The following is a 20,120-nucleotide window of genomic DNA, read 5'->3' as shown; positions in this document are numbered from 1 at the left end:
CCGCTTTCCCATAGGTTGTTGAAGATGTGTATACAAAAGAAATTGTCAGGTCCAAGTAAGTACGCTAGTCACTTTCACTTGCAGACAAGTATTCCAGCATTATCTGTATTGAAGTGGTTTCTAATGTTTTGTAGAATATTTAAAAATGCATTAACATGTTCAAAGCAGATGAAAATTACTCCAGTGTGTGTGATTCATTTAATTGTTATGATATTTCAAATTCTGAATGAGGCAGAAAGAAAGTTCATGAGCTCATAAATGTGATGGTTGCACGTAATATTGTTTGGTTCCTTGGTCTGGTAGTCTGCTGTGTTTTATATTGGTTTTGTTGTGATGGTTACAGAAGGCTGGCCCCTTTTGTCACTAAGGTACATAAATTAAAAAAACCACTTGAGGAGTGTGCTGCCTCTAGTTCTTTGCTTTTTCACTAATTATAGTTACCTGGTTTATAAAGGGCAAGTGTTATTTTAATGAAGTGTAATGTTAGATGGTGGAGTCAAAGAATTCAAGATTAACTGCATTCTATAGCTGTGTGTACAGAAAAGAGTTGGAACTGTAGCTGTTTGGAGCTTCTTTGGGGAATTTTGGGCTCTGGAGAGAATTATCTTTATGATTCCTTTATGAAAAGTAGTCTAAGAATTGCCATACAGGATCAGAGTAAGCTTCCATTTCCAATCACTGAGAAGTGATACCATTACATACTGATGAAATACATAGTTGTGGTTTTCCAGAAGACACTCTCAGCTTCTAGCAATTTTTTCTTAAAAGCTATTGGAAGTGGTGTCTTCATGTTTAAAAGATTTAGATGTTTTTTGGTTTTTCATGGTTTTGTGTGTGGGTTTTTTTTGTTTTGTTTTTCATGTGAATTTAGTTACTTACTGAACCTGCATGAACTTCAGCTTCCATGGTGTTACAACAGTTACTTCTGTATTCAAGTGCTCTTGCATGGAAATGGAGGGGGGAAAAGGGGTAGGGGGAAGCAGAAATAAATCCTAGATATTTCTGCAGGTTTTGTTATGTAACAAAATAAGGGCAAACATAGCTATTTTCCATGCAGCTATGATGTGTGGGGGAGACTTTCTTACCTGTGTTAATGGATTACTTTTTCCTTTTTAGGTTTGCTATTAGAAAGATAATGCTTCTTGAATTCAGGTAAGCTAATTAAAGTGAAACTTTAAGTTATTTTTTCATAGGAACCTGTAAAGATAAGAAGCAAATGCAGGACAGTAAGTCAGTTTGAATTAGTATTCTCGTTTGTTCCTACTCACTAAAGCCTTGAATTGTGTACCTAGAAAAATGAAGTGAGGTGAGCTTAATTTAAGGAGGAGTTAATTTCGTAAGCATAATAACATACCAGAGTATCTTGAATTTCTAGTGTAAGTGAAGCACCAAAGAAGAGAGTATGAATGCAATAGGTAAAAAAGTTTGGGTCTGTAATTTGTCATGTGTTATCAAGCCTGAAATCAGAACTCACTGAAGTCAGAGGAAGTTTTAGATTAAGTCTCTTAGTGTGAGGGTAAAAGTGAACTGTGCTGCAGCAGCATCACTAACATGTTTTTTTTTGTGTGAAAATAAATGGAAATATATTTAGAAGATTCTTACATCTGCTTCAGACTTTCCTGGAAGAACTTATAAAGCATGACTAAACTGATGTAAAATAAGTATTGGCGATATTTAGATATTTTAAACCACAATATTTAATGTTTTGTTGGCTCTGTTTTATTTCTCAAATGTTATGAACAGTTAGAATGAGGGGTTTTTTTTGTTTTTGGTTTTTTTTTTTTTTTTAAGATTATTTGTTTCAAAAGCCTGAAATATGTAAGTAGTACCACTAACTAGAAAAGTAGGACAAACTTCCGTGTGTTTTCTGTTTCTCTATTGGAAAAGATAGAAAAGAAAATGAAAGCAATGTTTGGGTTTTGACACTAACAAATGGCATGCTGGTAGCATGAATTCTGGAATTTGTATGCCAGCAATACTATGGAGTTAGAGGTTTTTATTCTTTTCGTGAACATTCTTAATGTTACCGGCCTGTAATATAACTTTAGTACTTTCTGGACTACAGCACTATCTACTATCATTTTTCCTTTAATCCATGTTCTCTCTCTTCTTCTCCTGACCCCCCCATCTGTGTCTCAGGCTCTCCTGTCTTCACGCACATGAGATTTTCCTGTCCTTCATTCTTGCTCATGTAGGGTTTATCCTTGATTGGGAGCATAATACTATTTTTACTAAAATGTGTTGAAGGTTTTAGAATTTCTGGGTGAAATGATATATGGAGTTCTTGTGGATTTAGGGGGACAACAGTAGTTGTCCTTTGCATTTTGTGCTAGGAAATGTTGCATGATGTGACGTTCTTTAGACAAGTGAAGGTTTACTTATTTATTTATTATTTATGTATTTAAATCTCTCCTCGCTTTGAAAAATCAATATGAATTTGTGTTATGACTTTATTGAGTTGTGGACACTTGGTACATATGAAGACCTTCTGGTAAATGTGTCTTCCTGATAAGAAACACATCTGTCTCTTGGTAGCACTTACGGAGTCTAACAAGTTTTGCTGCAGTGACCTAGATGAGAGGTAACATTGGGAACTACTTGCAAACTATGAAGATAGCTGTAAGGAGAAGGAGGAGAAACCCCCTCTGGATAACTGCTCTTTTAAGTGAGTGACAGATTATGTGGGTGACAGCAACTAATGAAATATTCTTTGTCTCTTCACAGCCAGTACCTTGAAAATTACCTATGGATGTATTATTCTCCGGAGGTGTCCAGTAAGGCATATTTAATGTCAATCTGCTGTATGGTGAATGAGAAGTTCAGAGAGAATGTCCCTGCATGGGAGGTAACTGATTTCAGTTACAGCTGGGATTGACTTTCATTTGCAAGTTGCAGCTTTTGCAGTGTGCTTGCTTATACTGACAGAAGGTAGCAAAGCTTATAGTGTTAAAAGTACATGGTACCTTATCTGGAATGTCACGTAATGGTGTTCTAAAGTGTGTATTCTTTTCAGAGAAAGCAGTGAACGAATGAAAAGTCACCGGATTCCTCCTAGTGCATGAGCCCTTTGTTCTGCTGTGTGATGCTGTTACATCAGCATCAGCATTTGATTTTTTTGGCACTCGATGAAAGTCAGGCATTTGCAGAGTTCTTGCTCTGATATTGGAAAAAAAAAGAAGGATTCCCATAGTGTGAGGATCCCTGGTCGGGAGAATATCATTACTCAGTTTTGTTTGTGCTACCTGGTCAGAATAAATGAAAAAGAAAAAAAACGTCAGCCTTCCTTTTATACATTTAAATGGATTTAGAGAACTTAAGGTATGTTATGTGAATGAGAAGTGAAATGATTTGTATCAGCCTGACTCAAAATCAACTTCCTGTTCTATTCATAGACATTCCAAAAAAAGCCAGCACACTTTGCATTCTTTTTCAAGTGCATACTGGAAGCATCACTGGTTGAAAATGACAGCGAATACTCTCTGCAAGAACAGACAGTCCTGCTGCTTTTCCTTGATCACTGCTTCAACAGTTTGGTAGGTTAAAAGTAACTGTAATGTTTCCAATGTGTTTATGCTATTCAGTGTTAACAGCAGATTAGTTTGAGCAATCCCTCCTTATAAGACAAATGAAGCAAAATTCCTTTTTAAGGAAAAGATGGTACCAATGGGCTTTTACCTCTCTTTTTGACTGTTGATTTATGGTTCCAGATCACAGGCAGAGTTGGAGAGAAAACATTTGAAATGACAGTTGAAATTACATGAATTACAGAGAAAATCAGTTATTTCGGATAACGGGAATAGTGTAAATGAAGTGGGAGAAGCTTGATAAATAAAGGCTTCAAGAGAGAAAGTAGCATGAAAATAGAAAAAGCACAGTAAGACAGCTCAGTTCAAGAAAAAGAAATGGCTGAAGAAGGAACATCATTTCTCACTGTCTTCTATGCAAAAAATACTTACCTGGAAGGGGTTCCTGCTCGAGTATTAAGAACTGACAGAATCCATGAAAAGAACCTAAAATGGAAAAGTCTCTAACAGTTATAAGTGTTACTGGGTAGGGCTATTATGCAGTTACCTGTTAAGAAATTGTAAAATCTAATGCAATAACGTACTTGGTTTTGTCAGATGGTAGTATACATTGGGGTATTTTGTAAGACAGGCACATCAGAAAACATAAGAATTAAAAAAAATATTTTCTGTCTGTAACTTTCTAACAGGAGGTGGATTTGATCAGAGCTCAGGTGCAGCAGCTCATTTCCTTACCGATGTGGATGGCTTTACAACCTGTAAGCATAACACTGTAAACTGGCAAAGCAATCTTCTAGGCATTTATTCAAGTCCTGTAAAGTGACTTCTTATGGAAGACTGTTGTGGTACAGTCTGATAATTTAAAGCTGCCTGCTTTGCTGTGGAATTATATATATTTGTGTGCTTGGGAGAATTATCTTTCTTGTTTATTGCTAATTTCAATGTAATTATTAATTATGTAGTTTTTCATAAAACTAAGCTTTGTTGCTTATAGCTTCTTCAAGCTATAATTTGTAGACAAGGCCTTGAAATCACCGGGGCTATGGAATGGAGCTGACATGTAGCCACAACTACTCTCTAGCACTATTACATTCTTGCTTTACAGAAATACTTAATTTATCTGAGCCATTTATTTTTGTTATATATTTTTCCTTTTAATAAGGAGACTGGATTGTATTTTTATCTCTCATGAAAACAAGGATTCTTGGTGACTGAATAACATTGTAACATTTCAGAAACGACTGGAGCAAGAGCTGAAAAAGACACCAAAACTAAGAAAATTCTGGAATCTAATTAAGAAAAATGATGAGAAAATGGATGAGGAGGCAAGAATGCAGTATGTTACAGAAACCTTTTTTCCTGATAAATCAAAAGCCTGTAAGGCATTCATTGTGTTTCAGCTAAAATAAATTGTTTCAATTAAAAAATGTGTGGTTTTTTTTTTAAAAAACACTATGAAGATGGCACATAAGGATTAATCATATGTGGTCTCCATTTATTCAAAATACTGTTATAGAACTTAGTATTTTATTTGATCAGTGAATTTGTGATACCAAATCGTAGAGCTATAGGGTGAAAGCCAACAGAAGAATATTCATGTAGTTACTCATATTTTTTCATGACCTTTAGCAAATGTTTAGCTTTTAAGCATATAGTTCATGCAAGTATTTGAATAAATTTGTGTGTATCTCGCCAAAGTTAAATGTTCCAATACTTTTGTGTTACAATCTGGTAAGGTGTAGGTGGTGAAATACTTCTCCTCTTTGGCTCAGTAGAAGCATGGGTTGTTAATCAGTTCTGTGCCTAAAAGTGTAGACTCTAATCTGTCTGCCTGAGTGCAGAGAGAAAAGTTACAATCTAAACATTTTACATGTGTTTCAAAGCAACCTGCTACTGTTATATAAATTTTAAAGCAGCTGACTCTGTTAGTGAAAGATACAATGTACTTGTAGGCTGCATTTAAGGAATATTAATGCTTTTGTCATGTATCTGATTTTAGAGCGTATCGGGAGAGAAGATTTCTTTCACAGCTCATCCAGAAATTTATTTCTGTGCTGAAGTCAATACCTCTCTCAGGTAACTGTGGTTCTTACGTTGCTTTGCTGTCTGGTAATCTTAAATTCTTTTCTGTTGCTGAAGCAACTACTCCTAAGGATACCAAGCTGAGGTTGGAGACCTTCTCTGGATAGGGTGAAATCCATGACTGTCAGCATGTATTTCATGTCAGAATTAGTATTCACATCTGTATATGCTTTAAAAATAGCAGAAAGCTGCTTTAAACCTCCTCTTCTGGTCAGTATGGACTTAATAAAAAAATATTTCTGGACACTGATATTCTTTGTTGTGTGCTTACAGCCTTCTTACAGCATTAAAACATCTCATATGTGCTTAGATGCTTTGTTAAGCAGGTGGTATAAATGTATATAATAAGGTTCTGTTCTGTTAGTACTCTTTGATTTATGGTAAGAACAAAAGCCTAAGTGAAGTGAAATTCTGTAAGATTTGACTGCTCTTGATTTATAAATCATTGTGACAAGCAAAATTATATGCTTGCCTGATTTAGAAAGGAAGAGCATTTGTACAGGAAGGTGTTAGCCTTTTGACAAAAAAGGCTTATTATGCTCCAAGCACAGCACAGTTTGGGTGAACTCACTTCCCAGAGTTCTGCTTTTGCTCTTAAACTCTTAGTGAACTTTAGCTTTTAACTGAGGTATAAGACGAAATTGTGTACTGTAGCTTCCTCAGAAAGTATACCCTCTGTTTTTCCAATTATGCAAGACCAGTTTTCGGAAGATTTATATGAACAGTTATTTGGTGGTTTTGGAAATACATATTAATTAAAGCAGACTTCATTTGTGTTTTGATGTGATTTTAAAGGCTGCTCAGCAGTCGCCACTGAGTATCTTTGAATATTGTCAAGGTCTTTTGCCCACACTGTGATTATGGCTTTTAAATAGGTATTTTGAGTACGCAGAGTTAAAATTTCTTAAGAAGCTTAACAGGCCGTTGGCATCTTGCGGAAGTGTGCATTCTGTATGTCACATTGGTGGTTTTTTCCGGAATGGATAAAATCACTTCTGAAACTGTGGTTCCATTACTTTCTTGTATCCAAAATTTTTCTGGTTTGCAATGAAAGAAAGGATTGTTTCAGAAAGAGAAGAATGTGTTAATTAACTTTTTAATCTTGTTAAAAGTTATATTAGTGTATTATGGTATATTAGTAGCATTTATTACATTTTTAAAGAATAGTTGTAGTACAAATGTGGTGTGGATCAATTGCAAAAGAAAAATTTTTTTTCTATCTAGGTCCTATTTCTATGGACAAAGTTCATTATTGTGAGAGATTCATTGAACTCATGCTAGATCTTGAGGTGAGTTACTGAATTGTTTCAACCTGTTTCCAGGTGTTCTGGTGTTCCAGGTTTTAAATGCATAAAGTAATTTTTACAGCCTTATTCCAATTAGCAGGTGATTATGTTGCAGTTGTACATATGGTTGCTTAATAGTGTTTTTCCATCTGTATATAGAAGGTTTTAGCAGTGCATCCACATTGGGAACTGACTAGTAAGGTTTATAAACCAGATGAACTGTTAAGAGAAAGCTAGGATCCTGAATTGCTCAGTGAAGATGACTTTGTTAATTGGAGTAATGGTAATAATTCTGGCAATTGATGAAATTCTGTGACACTTTAGTGTGCTGACAATAACCCAGAAGTATTCTCAGTGTGCAACACATCACTTAGAAGTACCTGTTGTATTGTAGGGCATAATCCCAGCATCACTAGTTCTGAAATGCCATCTGTTTCTATTTGACTGGAATCCAATATTTAAAAGTAACATTCCTGATGACCTAGGTTTGTTACAGAATAACAGGAGGACAAGCAAGGTTTTGTAAAATCTTTAAGCAGGTGCTGAGCAAGTGGGACAATTCTAAGCTTCACAGCTCTAGAATTAAAACTAAAATACACTGATTTATAACTGATCACGAGTAGCAATTTGTTTAAAATAAGTTGAGATTTAGAAGACATTCTGAAATAAGACTTTTCTGAAACGGTAAGAGGAGGGAATTGTAAAATGGCTTGATCTTCGACTCAGACAGGCTAACTGTCCTCTGCTAAATCACTTAAGTTGCCTGTGCTTGTAGTTGCAACAGAATGAATTCTTTAAATTAGAGCTTGTCGTCTTACGGATATAGTGTACTGTCCTAAGACAAAATACATATTTGAAGTTAAACTTTAGCCTGGCTGTTAGCCAGAGTGCTTACAGGCAGTACATTTAATGTTGGTTCTCCCTAGGTATTTCAGGAAGGTTAGAATTCAGGCAGTTTATGAAGCCTCTTTAAGTGACTGGAACAAGCAAATGAGAAATTAGCTATAAATACAAGTCTTTTTTTCCTTGGTAGCATGTACTGCGTTAATGGACTCTTTTACGTATGCTTTTTTCAGAATGTTAAAGTTTCATATTGCTGCATATAGACTGCTGTAAAAATTCAGTGATTTGATAATATGAAAAGAATGAATCCATGGAAAGTTCTTATGATTTTCTGAGTGTGGGGGTTTTTTTTTTTGTTTGTTTGTTTGTTTTTGTTTTTGGTTTTTTTTTTTTTGTAATTATTGTGCAAGACAATTAACATTTTCTAGTACATATTCTTTTATTTTCTTTGTCTTGGTTCTAAACACCATGTTGATATTTTTTGCTTTTCTAAATTCAGTCTGTAGATTCCATTGAGCACAACTCATTTTTCCTCTTGAGTTGTTGAGGTGTACTGCTGTATGCTGTTGAACAGCTGCTACATAGAGCAACTTAAGCTATTTACATCGAGAAGAAATGATCTCTGTTTTGTTTACAAAAATCTTTTGTAGGTTTTTAATGAACGTTTAAAAAAAAATCTGAGATCTAATTGGAGTATCTTACAAAGAATAGAAGATACCGTATAATATTTAGAAGAAACACAGTTTCATAGAATCATAGAATAGTTAGGGTTGGAAAGGACTTCAAGATCATCTAGTGCCAACCCCCCTGCCATGGACAGGGACACCTCACACTAAACCATGTCGCCCAAGGTTCTGTCCAACCTGGCCTTGTACACCACCGGGGTTGGAGCATTCACAGCTTCCTTGGGCAACCCATTCCAGGGCCTCACCACCCTCACTGTAGAGAACTTCTTCCTTATATCTAACCTAAAGTTTGTAGTCTTGGGAAAGACAAGTTTGAAATGAATGAGTATAGAAAATAAATGTTTAAAATAATGCTTCAGAGTTTGACATGCCTTTTGTAACACACAGGCATTAAGTAGACGCTCAGTAGTAGAATGATTGCTTTGTTCAATTTACTTCTAATACTGGCAGAATGCAACCTCACTAATGGCAAGTCTGTGCCATGCTCCTAGTCATACCAAAAGTTGTGTTGATAGTAGCCTACCTGCATAGAATCAGCATCTTGCTTCTTTAATATGAGAGCCTTTTGTAGTGTATTAGATATGTAAATAACTGTGCAGCAATACATCTTGGTATGCCTTCTTGAAATGGAAAATCATGAGGAACCAGAATTTCTTGCATTTTGAAGAACGGCTTGTATTAATGTGAGGTTGTTTACCACAGGCTTTGCTTCCCACACGGCGCTGGTTTAATACAGTGTTGGATGACTCCCACCTTGTTGTTCACTGTTACTTGTCCAGTCTGGCTAAAAGAGAGAAGGAGGGTCATCTCTTCTGCCAGGTGAAATACAAAGTTGTTGAAAATAACTTTTTCATTCTGATGCAGCTCTAAATCCTTCAATTGTTTTGTTTTGTATTTGTTTAGACATGCTTTTCTGATGGATGCAAACTACATGCTGATTTAAATCCTTCAGACAGTAGTTCTTTCCTAACTGTACCTATGTGCGTGACTGCTCTTACATTTCTGGTTCCATTTTTGAACAGTTCTTAAAAGTACAACCTAGAAAACAGTGCAGCTTCTGGCATGCTTTACCCCACACGTTGAAGAAGTTGTCACCAGTGTACTCTTCTGTGCTTCATTCTGACCTTGGACTGTTCTACCTAGCAGTGCCTTTGTCTTCACTACTGTCCTTCTGTTTACTCAGTCCATAGACAGTATATTGGTTTTTGTGGCAGGATCTGAAGATCTGCCCCATTTCCTGCATCTCTGCTGCTTTTCCTGCTACTTGCTGTCCCAGTCTCTGGCATTTTTTTCAGTTTCTCTGAGGGTCAGTACTGATGGAACACAAAGGCAGCAGCAGATCTGAATAATTTTCTTCTCCCAAGTTAAATAATCTCATTTGAAAGGTAGAATGAATTCCAGAGTTGGCATCAGAGAAGGCAGCAGGGAGCAAGACCTCTCCCTTCTTTGGTAGCAGCAAGCCATAAGTGGGGTTCAGTGTCTCAGTGAACCTCTGGCTAGATCTCCTTAGTGTGATTAGTTTCAGTTTCAAGTCCTAATAGGTAAAAGAAAACGCATTAGCTGTAGGCAGTGCTGTAATTTCTATGGCTTGTAGATGAGATATGTAAACAAAATTATTTTGTGCATCAGCCAAGTATAAAACATAGATGCAACTCCTTAGTCCGTTTCTTCTAGAACTTTGGGGAGCTCTTGTTTGTGCATGGTGTCCAGATTTGTCCTCTTAAATTGTGTTTTTGTTTGTGGTACGGTGTCTCTTATTCTTAATCCACTAACTTGTATAGATGATGTCTCAGCTTTTAGATATGCTTAAATTCTACACTGGCTTTGAAATCAATGATCAGACTGGAAATGCTTTGACAGAGAATGAGATGACAACAATTCACTATGACAGAATTACTTCCTTACAGGTAGGCAGACAGGGAAGCATTTATGGGAGGGGAAGGATTTGGTTTTGTTGTTTTAGTCCAGTTTGTGTCTGGAATAGGCATTAATTCAATATCTAAAGCAACCCGCTTATTTTTCCTATTGAGTTACAGGAATAATTTTAACTTGACTTTCTGTACCATAATGAATACGTTTAACACTTCAATATTATGTGTGTGATTATGACTATGCTCTAGCAGAACACCACCACTTTTGATTTGATACTGTCGAGGTGAACTGCTCCCATTAAATCCATTCAGAATGGAAAATGAAGTGCTGTAGGAACTTAACTTATGATTATTCAGTAGGTGGCACCAGTTCCTCAAGATCAGTACATACATATGGTGGTCCCTTGTACATAACAGACAAAAATTCACAACACTTGTAGTCATATAAAGATAGCTACACTTTTCAGAATTTCCCCCATCGATTTTAACAAAAAAAATTAAAAGAAGCAGTACTTGTTTTTCTTAGTTGCCTGCCCGTTACATTTTAATGACAGAACAAATGCTGATAGGAGGTTGTATAAAAAAGGATAGTGTCAGAAGCACAGGTGTAACAAATAGGTGGTGCTAAGAAAAATGGAGATTTCCCTTGGTTTTTATTTCTATCCTAGTAGCACCCACAGGGTGCTATGTGTTATGAATCATAAGCTATGCTTTTTATTAATATTTAGATTATTTTTAAATTGTTTCATTAACATGCTTACATTCTGGTCTGGGGCATGGCTTTTTTGTAGAGGGCAGCATTTGCACATTTCCCGGAGTTATATGACTTTGCACTCTCAAATGTAGCCGCAGTGGATACTCGTGATTCACTGGTGAAGTTATTTGGACCCCTTAGGTAAGTTACCAGAAGGAATTTTAACATGAAACTGCAATTCTTTGTTCTTAGTATGTTTTAATTTAACAAATTGCTAGCCTTTTGCCTTTCTGACCTCTCAGGTCTTTCTGACTTCCCATGGTGCCTTTAAATCTGCTGAAGTAGGGAGATGGGGAGAGTTCATGTCCACTAGTAGTAAAGTACTAGAATTCCAGTATAAGAAAAATACCTTTATTTTCTTTCTTTTTTTCTAATGAATGTGAGAAGGCCCTAACTTTCTGGAAAACAGCTAGCTGCTTAAAGTAACTGTAGTAGTAATTAACTTAGAGTACTTAACCTCTAACTTTTTAAATTTAGCATTTTTTACCCTGTTCTGTACAAAAACTACGACTACAACAGAAATCATAAAAGTATGCCACTGCATTCACTGCGTTGTGTTGTTATGCTGTGATTAAAAGGGTAACAGTCTGTATTTTGACAAAGGCAATGTGTGCTCTGTTGTTTGGTTCTGCATTCAAGTATACATCTTGAAACAATAAAAAATACATTGTGCTGTGTTTATTGTGGGTGAGTGGTTCAGCTTATACCTGTGGCTGAACACATTTCACCCATGGAAGTGCTGTAGATCACTTTGTAACAATTCCAAAAGTAAATATTTTAAATTTCTCAAACTTCCCTTAAAATACTGATCGGTAATAAGTGGTCTTTGAAAATAATAGTTGGATTTTTGGTGTTTTGTTTTGTTTTTTGTTTTTGTTTTTTAAAGAAAAAAGAAAGCTATGGTACCTGCTCTCTCTGGTTTTATTGCAAATGACCCAATCTTCTCTTTTTCCTTCTGCTGTGCAGCTCAAATGTTCTTCACCAGGTGGCATCATACCTCTGCCTGCTGCCATCCCTTCCAGAAGGGGAAGACTCAAGCTATGAAAAGGAGTTTCTGCTGGAGCTGCTGGTGAAAACATAATTAACATTGCTTGCATTTTTTCTTTTGCAAACTCAAGACAGCTAAATCTAGCAACTGCAGTGTGGTAAAGTAGCCATTTAGGACCTTTAGCTGGACCTGTGAACCACAGCAGTGTTATAGCAGTAATATTAAAATGGGGTTTAAAACCATATAAATGAAGCATTTGAAAATGTTTATTTGTAAAGGTTGTTTCCCTGAGAAACTAGTATATGTGTGTTTCGTGTAGTTGTAAAGGTAGTGACAGACACCAGAATCTTGGAAACAGTTTAATTCTTCTGGAAAAGTTTATCTAGTAATCTGTTTGTCCCCTTTAGAAATAAAAAGTCTGCTAAAGTAGATCTAGATACTCAGTACCTATTTGATTCCTTGAGCCCATTTGAAGTACCATTTTGGTACATCGTGGTTATTTGGATATTCAGTGCATAACAATGTTACTGTGGGATTCTACTCTTGCTGTCACTGTTAGAATGGCATAGCTGTTTTTAAAAATCTTTTTCATAGGCTTATTGTGTGGTTGTTAATTTCTTTAAAAATGGTTCACTTAATTTCTTAAGCTTTAGACATGATATTTATGGATGCCATGGAGAGATACTTATTCAGATTTTTTTTTTTCTTCCAAAGAGGAAATTAAGACTACTTGTTGCTGAATGAGCAGTGTGAGTTAGTAGCATTAACTATTGACCACATGCTTAATGGAAACGCAGATAAATTTTATTTGAAGTTGATTCTCTGCTAATCCTTGACTGAGTATTTTCAGTTCCGATGTGTCATTTTGGGTCTGCTGAGTAACCAAATGATTGGTTGACTCTAGTACTATGACCAATAGTTGGACTATATGTGCGTTCATCTGATGTCACTGTTTGTATTTAGTTGTATTTTATTAAAAAAAAAACAAAACAAAAAACCCCAAAACCAACAACAACAAAAAAACCAACCCCAGACCAAACCCAAACAAAAAAAACCCCAAACCCAAAACAAACCTAAATGTATTAAAAGAGAGAAAATGACAAGGACCACCAGTAGTCATGTGGATCAATGTACATGTTTCAAAAATAGCTTTATTTTCCCTTTTTGACTTATGGAAGTTTAAAATGCATTCTTTCTTTAGGTTTCCCGACATGAGCGGCGAATATCTCAAATTCAGCAACTCAACCAGATGCCTCTCTATCCCACAGAGAAGATTATTTGGGATGAAAATATTGTACCAACTGAATATTATTCTGGAGAAGGTATGATTAGTAGTTCAGTAAATGCTGAAGAGGACAGTAGACGCTGCAAAAAAAAAAAGCAGTTCACATGTCTAGGTTCATTCTATCTTTGGAACTTACATGCAGTACTTTGGCATCTTCCAGTATCTTGGAGTGAGGTTAGCTTTTTTGACTTGTGAATCAGGAACTCCGAGGTCAAATTGTTAGCAAATTTATAGTGGAGCTTAAGGGGAATCCAAGAGCCTGTGCTTACGCAAAGGCATTTATTTGCTTCTAATCTAGGTAACAGCTATGCTCTACCACCAGCCGTGGCACAGGTAGTTACTGTAAGGTGTAAACATGCAGCAGAAAAGCTGTTGTCTGTACTTTGCTCTGAAGTATGTTCACTAAAGCCTTTCTTAAATTCAGAACCAAGTGTTCTTGCTCGATGTGCTCATGATCAATGAAGCAAACTGCAGTTATTGTGAACAAGGAGTTAGGTAATTTTAAGCTTTGCAATGAACAGCATTTATTTTTGTCTAGCTGCTTTTAAAAACTGGAATATTAGTCCAGTAGTGTTAAATGAGTAACATGTAAGAATCTTTATTATGAAAAATTTGCATCTAAGACTATCTGAAAGGTGTGCAAGCTTTAGGACCTGTCTAGGAATTTTAATACTCCTTGTTTAGTTAGATCTAATTTCCCATGTTTTTCATTTTCATTAAAAAAATAAAAATTTATGATCAGTAACAGAAATTTCTGAGGAAAGTTGTGTGTTAACAACTGATTTCTTGGCCTAAGACTTTTTTCTATGCTGGTGGTTTTTGTGGCTTCTAATAAACATAAATGATTGGAGTTAGGGAATTGTTGGATAATGCATGGGTTTCATTAGTTAATGAGCCTTTTTCATTATTATTTAATGCTGGTTTAATTGTTGCATTTCCAAAGTATTGTTACTTTGCCCTGCATTTTATTTTTATAAATTCAGTTCTGTTGTCTGAATACAGGGAAGGATTCACTCTTTATACTGTCAGAAGGATGAAAATTACTTTGATTTTGTGCAGGTTCAGTTCAAGAAAACCTGAAGAATGTGTGCTTTTTAGAGGCCTGTATTTATAAAAGGGGGTAGTTCTTAGACTCTCTCAGGATAACAATTATGGCAGTTATAGAGTAACATATGTATGAGTTCTTAGAACCAATATATTAATTTATGTACTTTTCCTTTATCCATCAAATACCTCTTCCCTCTACCCTTGCCCCTTTAGGCTGTCTTGCACTTCCCAAACTGAATCTACAGTTTCTGACTCTCCATGACTACCTGCTGAGGAACTTCAATCTTTTCCGCTTAGAGTCTACCTATGAGATCAGACAGGACATTGAAGATAGCGTCAGTAGGATGAAACCATGGTAATATTTATTAACTGATGCAAACCAGTAATTCAGCTTCAATTGTGGTCAAGGTGCATTTGAAAATGAGTAATCTATATTGTGTGTATACTAAATACATATTAACAAATGTATTTAAAATTATTGCACAGATACTACTTCATCCATAAGGTTTTGCAATTCCGTGGGATGATTTTATAAGGGTCTGCTGATATGCTAACAACCAACCTTTGTTGTGTTAAGACGGATGAGTTAGTTTTGTGAAAGTACTAAGCCTTGGCTGACATTACGAAATCTGGAACCTTACCACCAACATTTTGGTTTATGAGAGGTGTTACTGAGTATTCTTGAATTTGCCATCTGCCACATTTTGGTGCTGTTTAGTTTTCAAGGGATCATTTGGTGCCATATCTCTTATACTCAGTACATTAATTTTTTTTATAATGCCAGCATAAGTTGCCTTCGTTTTTTGAAAAATAAGTCAGTTCATGTTATGTTTCAGTTCTAAAATGCAGGATTACGTGAATCTACATCAGTAGCATGTAAAGTTAAGACTTCTACATTTGTCTCAGAGCTGACTGTTTCACAGTTTAGAAAAAGAATTGAATTTGTTATCAGATAATCACTTAAAATTTCTTTTTTGGGGGTTTTTGTTATTTGTTACAGGTTATCGGAATATGGAGGTGTGGTCTTTGGTGGATGGGCTAGGATGGCACAGCCCATTGTCTCTTTCACAGTGGTGGAGGTGGCAAAGCCTAATATTGGTGAAAACTGGCCCATGCGAGTACGAGCAGATGTTACCATTAATTTGAATGTCCGAGATAACATCAAGGATGAATGGGAAGGTACGTAAGTTATTTGAAATAAAGTGATCAAAATAGTTGCTCATCAAAATACACTTTGATGTAATCTTATTTGCAAGACAGGTTATTTTAATCAGAGATGCAGATTTACCAATCTTTACACAGTGTTTAAAGGTTAGTTACTCAACTTCCAAGTCTAAGAAGTTTACGCTCTCCGAAAACGAAGATTGTATTGACGTTATTATTTATGTGTTCACTGGGAACAGAATGTTTCCTATTTCAAACTGATGTCATTCAGTTTGTTAGTGGAAAATTCTGCCCTTTACAGGGAATGTGGAAAAGTAAGTTAGCATTTTAAATTAATATGCATGCTAATAAGGTCATATTGGAAAGATAGTGGGCAATGTGATACCTGTCTCATACTCAAGCGGAGAGGACAGATTGTGATTAAATTCAAACCAGTGCATTTTAGTAGTTTTCAGTATATTTGAATGTTGTTAGGAAGTGATGACTGTACTGTTAGTACCAAATACCGTTGTTTAGAAGTATACACAGGTGACAATTATTTTGCTTGAGGAATTGAACTTTAATTGCTTGTGTTGGCAAGTGGCATAGAAGCATGTACTTGTACTTGGATTATTAGTAAATGTCAGTCCTTCTCTTTTGTTAGAGAAACCTATTAAATGTGCTGTAAGCAGATAAAAGTTTGGGAATGTAGATTTCTATTAAAGTAGAAAACATAGGAGGATGGCAGCAGACTTCAGCATACTGAAGGTAGCTATATGAGTGGCACACCTAGCTTTTTAAATACTAGAACAGCCTCTAAAGCAGTAATGCTTTAACTTAATCAAAACTAGGCGAAAAATTCATGAATCGTTGCCTGACGTAACAGGGTCTTGATGAAACTGCTTTAGGTTGGATAATATCCTGTGTGTTATGAGAAATTATTTCTCTCGTATGAAAAATACATCATGTTTTCACTAAATTTTGAAGGTGTCTTGGATCTGTGAGAATCTGTAGGTATTCTGGAGAAAAGAATTAGTGTTTATGCTAATGAATTGGAAAAACTCCATTTTAAAAGTTGGGTGTAGTTCACAGCAATGAATATTAACATACTAAACTTAGGCAATGTTGCAGGAATGACTTCTTAGGCAGTAGCTCTGCACAATGGAAAGAGTCCGAGTTCTTAGTCGCTCAAAAGCAAATGTGGCACCACAACATTTTACTGCTGAGGAGAAAAATAAAAACACTCAACCAAGTCATACTGGGATTTATAAACTGGAGTGTAGCCTGGAAGACAAGTAACTTGGTTAAGTGATCTTTTACCTTTGTAAGTAGATAACTAAGCTTTGTTTAGGATTTTCTGCCCAGTTCTAGGCACTGCACTTAAATTGTTGTTTAAAAAAAAAAAATCAAGTACAGAAAAAAGGAATGAGAATAAGGGATTAATGACGCACTTGAGGTAAGACTGAAAATACCTAGGTTGTGTGTAACCTAAGGTTATTTCAAGATAAGTCTGTTGTCATGAAAAGAGCAGTCAATTTCTCCTTCTCATATCTGAGATTAGCGTGCAGGAATAGTGGAAAATACGACAGTATCCTGTGGTTTTGTATCTTCTAAGTTAAAGGCGTGTGTTGAAATAGAACACATTCTTTTTTAAACGGGTGCGGTTTTACTTAGATTTTTGTGGATTGTGTTGTGTGTGTGTCTGTATATGTATGTGTATATGAATAAAGGAATAGAGAAGGGAAGCGGTAGTTGATCAAATCACTGAATGCTCCTTTTTGGAATCAGGTCTGCGTAAACATGATGTCTGCTTTTTGATCACGGTACGTCCCACGCAACCTTATGGCACAAAGTTTGACCGACGACAACCTTTTGTTGAGCAAATTGGCCTGGTGTATGTCAGAGGCTGTGAAATCCAGGGCATGTTGGATGAGAAAGGACGTGTTATTGAAGAAGGTAAGAGGTACTAAAACCTGTTTGAAATATCTTTTTTCTTTTTTTTTTTTTTTTTCTTTTTTCTAACAGTCTAGTTGTTGACTTGCTTGTCTTTTAACCAGTGCTGACTGAATTCATTACCTACTTGAAAAAAGCAAAGCAATTCCATAAGCAGCCGTAGAAAGGTTAACTAGTTTCCCCTGGTAAAATCTGATGTAATTAGATTAATTAAATAAATTCAGTGCATTTCAGTTCTAGGAATAAAATAGCTTATAATTAAAAATTCTGTTAGAAGTGGGATGAAAACATGAAATAAGAATGATTGTAATGCCATGCAGAAATGAGTTTTATCATATGAATTTTCTGAATTTCATTTTAGGAATCAGTTATTTGAATGATAATCTGCTTTTAGCACTAATTCAAATTCTTTTCTTACTGTTTCATTATGGGCAGGACCTGATCCCAAACCAAGACTTAAAGGGGATTGCAGAACGTACAGAGTATTTCTGGACCCAAACCAGTATCAACAGGACATGACCAATACAATCCAGAATGGAGCAGAAGATGTTTATGAGACATTTAATATAATAATGAGAAGAAAGCCGAAAGAAAACAATTTCAAGGTAAGGTGCTTGCTCATTAACTCTTAGGATAAGAGTTTGTCTGAATATGCCAGCAATACTGAGACATGTTCATTTTAGACGCATGTAGGTAGTTTTTTTAGGTGGCATTTGATCACTTCAGGAAGTTAGAGCACGTCAGCTGGTGATAACTTCCCCGTTCAGAGAAGCATTAAGTAACTGAAAAGCAGACTACTCCTGCTTCACTTGAGTGATTTATCATTTCAGTCGTTTTAACAGGTAGCCTACAGTTTAATTTTATTTGGCTTTTTGGTTTAAGGCAGTATGTGGAACATTTCTGTTACCTGGTGTGATAGTGGACTGCAGGAAAACAAGGAGTAACTAGTCAAAAGGTGGAAATTGGAGAAACCTGTTACCTTTTGGGAGCATCATTAGATTCTTACTGGGTTTTGAATGGTGTCAGATGAGATTTTTAGCACTGATATATTTGATAGTCATTAGAGAGATTGTATGCGAACTGGAGCTTTGTAGAGTGGGTGGTGCCCTTTTTTTCCCTGAAAATACTTCTTGTATACATGCTCGTTTTTTTTGCTCTTTAGGCCTCTGAATCTTTAATGTTCCTTGAGTTTTCCATTATGAAAATGCAACATGAATGACAAACTGCCTTTCTTTTGGTATCTTAAAATCATGCATTGCGTAATTGAGGTGATTTTCATTATAAAGGATTCTGCAGCATGTTCTTTGCAGCTGGATAAAGAGGGAGGCATGAAGACTTAGACTTTTCTGTATCTGGAAGGATGCCTCTGGTATGGAAGGGTAGCTTTTGGTCTGCACAGAGCATTTTGGTGCCATCCAGCTCTGGACTGGTATACTGGAAGTACTTCATAGAGAGTCCTTTATAACTTCACCCACACTTCCCCCCAAAAAACCCACCCAACCAACCAACCAACACACTTAAATGTTGTATGTCTGGCAGGTTCATTTTACATCATAATCACAGGCACCCTCTGCCAAAGCCAGTTGGTGTGCTAGCAGCATAGACGTGATTTTATTCACAGATGTATGCACTTTTTGTGTAGTCAGAAGGAAAGTCAATAAAGTTTCTCAGAATTGCTGTTAGGTGTGAGTGTACTGTGTCCTTACAGCAAACTCACAGGCAAATCACAATGCAAACCATTCTGTGCTGGTTTTTACTTAAGTCTCATATATTAATTTTTCAAGACAAACTAAGGTACTTCCAGATTTACCACATTATTATCAATTTAGGTGCAAGAATTCAATGTTATTCGCAAATCTTTCTAACTTCAGCTGGATAAAAATACCTTTTATAGAGGTTGACTGTTTAAGCAAGAATAATGATCACTTTGATTCCTGAATAATACAACTTAAGCAGTAAAAGGGCAGAGAATCCTACTTTTTGGAGATGGATATGTAAATTTAGACTGTTGGAATAAAATTCCATACTTTGTTTTGGCTGATTATTCTTCACAAGATCAGCATTTGGAAAATCTCTATTATACCCTGTTGTGGACTGCTGATGCACTGTGTTTGCCATCTGTGTCCCTGTTTGATGGTGTGGTAAGTTGGAGGATATGGAAGTCAGCAAAGATCTCCTATCCTCTGTCTCTTCTGTTGAAGAGCAGATGTGTGATGTCCTAATACCAACTTTCAAGTAAGATTTCTTATTCAAGACTTGCCACTAAAGTAGCCCTTTAACAGGAAAACTAAAGTTCAGCTACCTCTTAGTTGAATTACACATCCTCTGTGCAAGTCCAGAGTCTGGAGCACTGGTGTTTTCGTGGGAGGGGGAAAGGAAAGAAAATAATGACATAACCACAAGTGAGTAGAAAAATTAATTTAGAGAGAAACTTAACTTGGCTCCAGGATGAAATTTACAGGGTTGATAGAGAAATCTAAAGCTGCATGAGGGTCATAGTATCCTAGAATCATAGAGTAGTTATGGTTGGAAAGGACTTCAAGATCATCTAGTTCCACCCCCCCTGCCATGGACAGGGACACCTTACACTAAACCATGTTGCCCAAGGCTCTGTCCAGCCTGGCCTTGAACACCACCAGGGTTGGAGCATTCACAACT

The 20,120-nt window shown here is 36.1% G+C and overlaps 1 protein-coding gene across 1 annotated transcript in view; it reads left to right on the top strand.

Moving 5' to 3' along the window:
* The window catches only part of AQR (aquarius intron-binding spliceosomal factor), a gene marked incomplete at its 5' end in the record, with an annotated part of 50,441 nt that overhangs the window by 1,926 nt on the left and 28,395 nt on the right, over positions 1–20,120 (top strand). Inside the window, 17 exons of the mRNA XM_010010751.1 lie at positions 15–55; positions 1,117–1,152; positions 2,725–2,845; positions 3,393–3,533; positions 4,214–4,282; positions 4,760–4,860; positions 5,524–5,600; positions 6,831–6,895; positions 9,124–9,240; positions 10,215–10,328; positions 11,084–11,187; positions 12,013–12,115; positions 13,236–13,356; positions 14,580–14,721; positions 15,367–15,545; positions 17,298–17,465; positions 17,898–18,067. Of these exons, the coding sequence (XP_010009053.1) occupies positions 15–55; positions 1,117–1,152; positions 2,725–2,845; positions 3,393–3,533; positions 4,214–4,282; positions 4,760–4,860; positions 5,524–5,600; positions 6,831–6,895; positions 9,124–9,240; positions 10,215–10,328; positions 11,084–11,187; positions 12,013–12,115; positions 13,236–13,356; positions 14,580–14,721; positions 15,367–15,545; positions 17,298–17,465; positions 17,898–18,067 (1,869 nt within the window). The remainder of the gene's footprint in view (positions 1–14; positions 56–1,116; positions 1,153–2,724; positions 2,846–3,392; positions 3,534–4,213; positions 4,283–4,759; positions 4,861–5,523; positions 5,601–6,830; positions 6,896–9,123; positions 9,241–10,214; positions 10,329–11,083; positions 11,188–12,012; positions 12,116–13,235; positions 13,357–14,579; positions 14,722–15,366; positions 15,546–17,297; positions 17,466–17,897; positions 18,068–20,120) is intronic.

The sequence above is a fragment of the Nestor notabilis genome, unplaced genomic scaffold (assembly GCF_000696875.1).
Source record: "Nestor notabilis isolate BGI_N333 unplaced genomic scaffold, ASM69687v1 scaffold10573, whole genome shotgun sequence".
Classification (NCBI taxonomy): Eukaryota; Metazoa; Chordata; class Aves; order Psittaciformes; family Psittacidae; genus Nestor; species Nestor notabilis.
The sequence above is the reverse complement of the archived record's forward strand: the minus strand, read 5'-3'. Positions and strand labels throughout refer to the sequence as shown.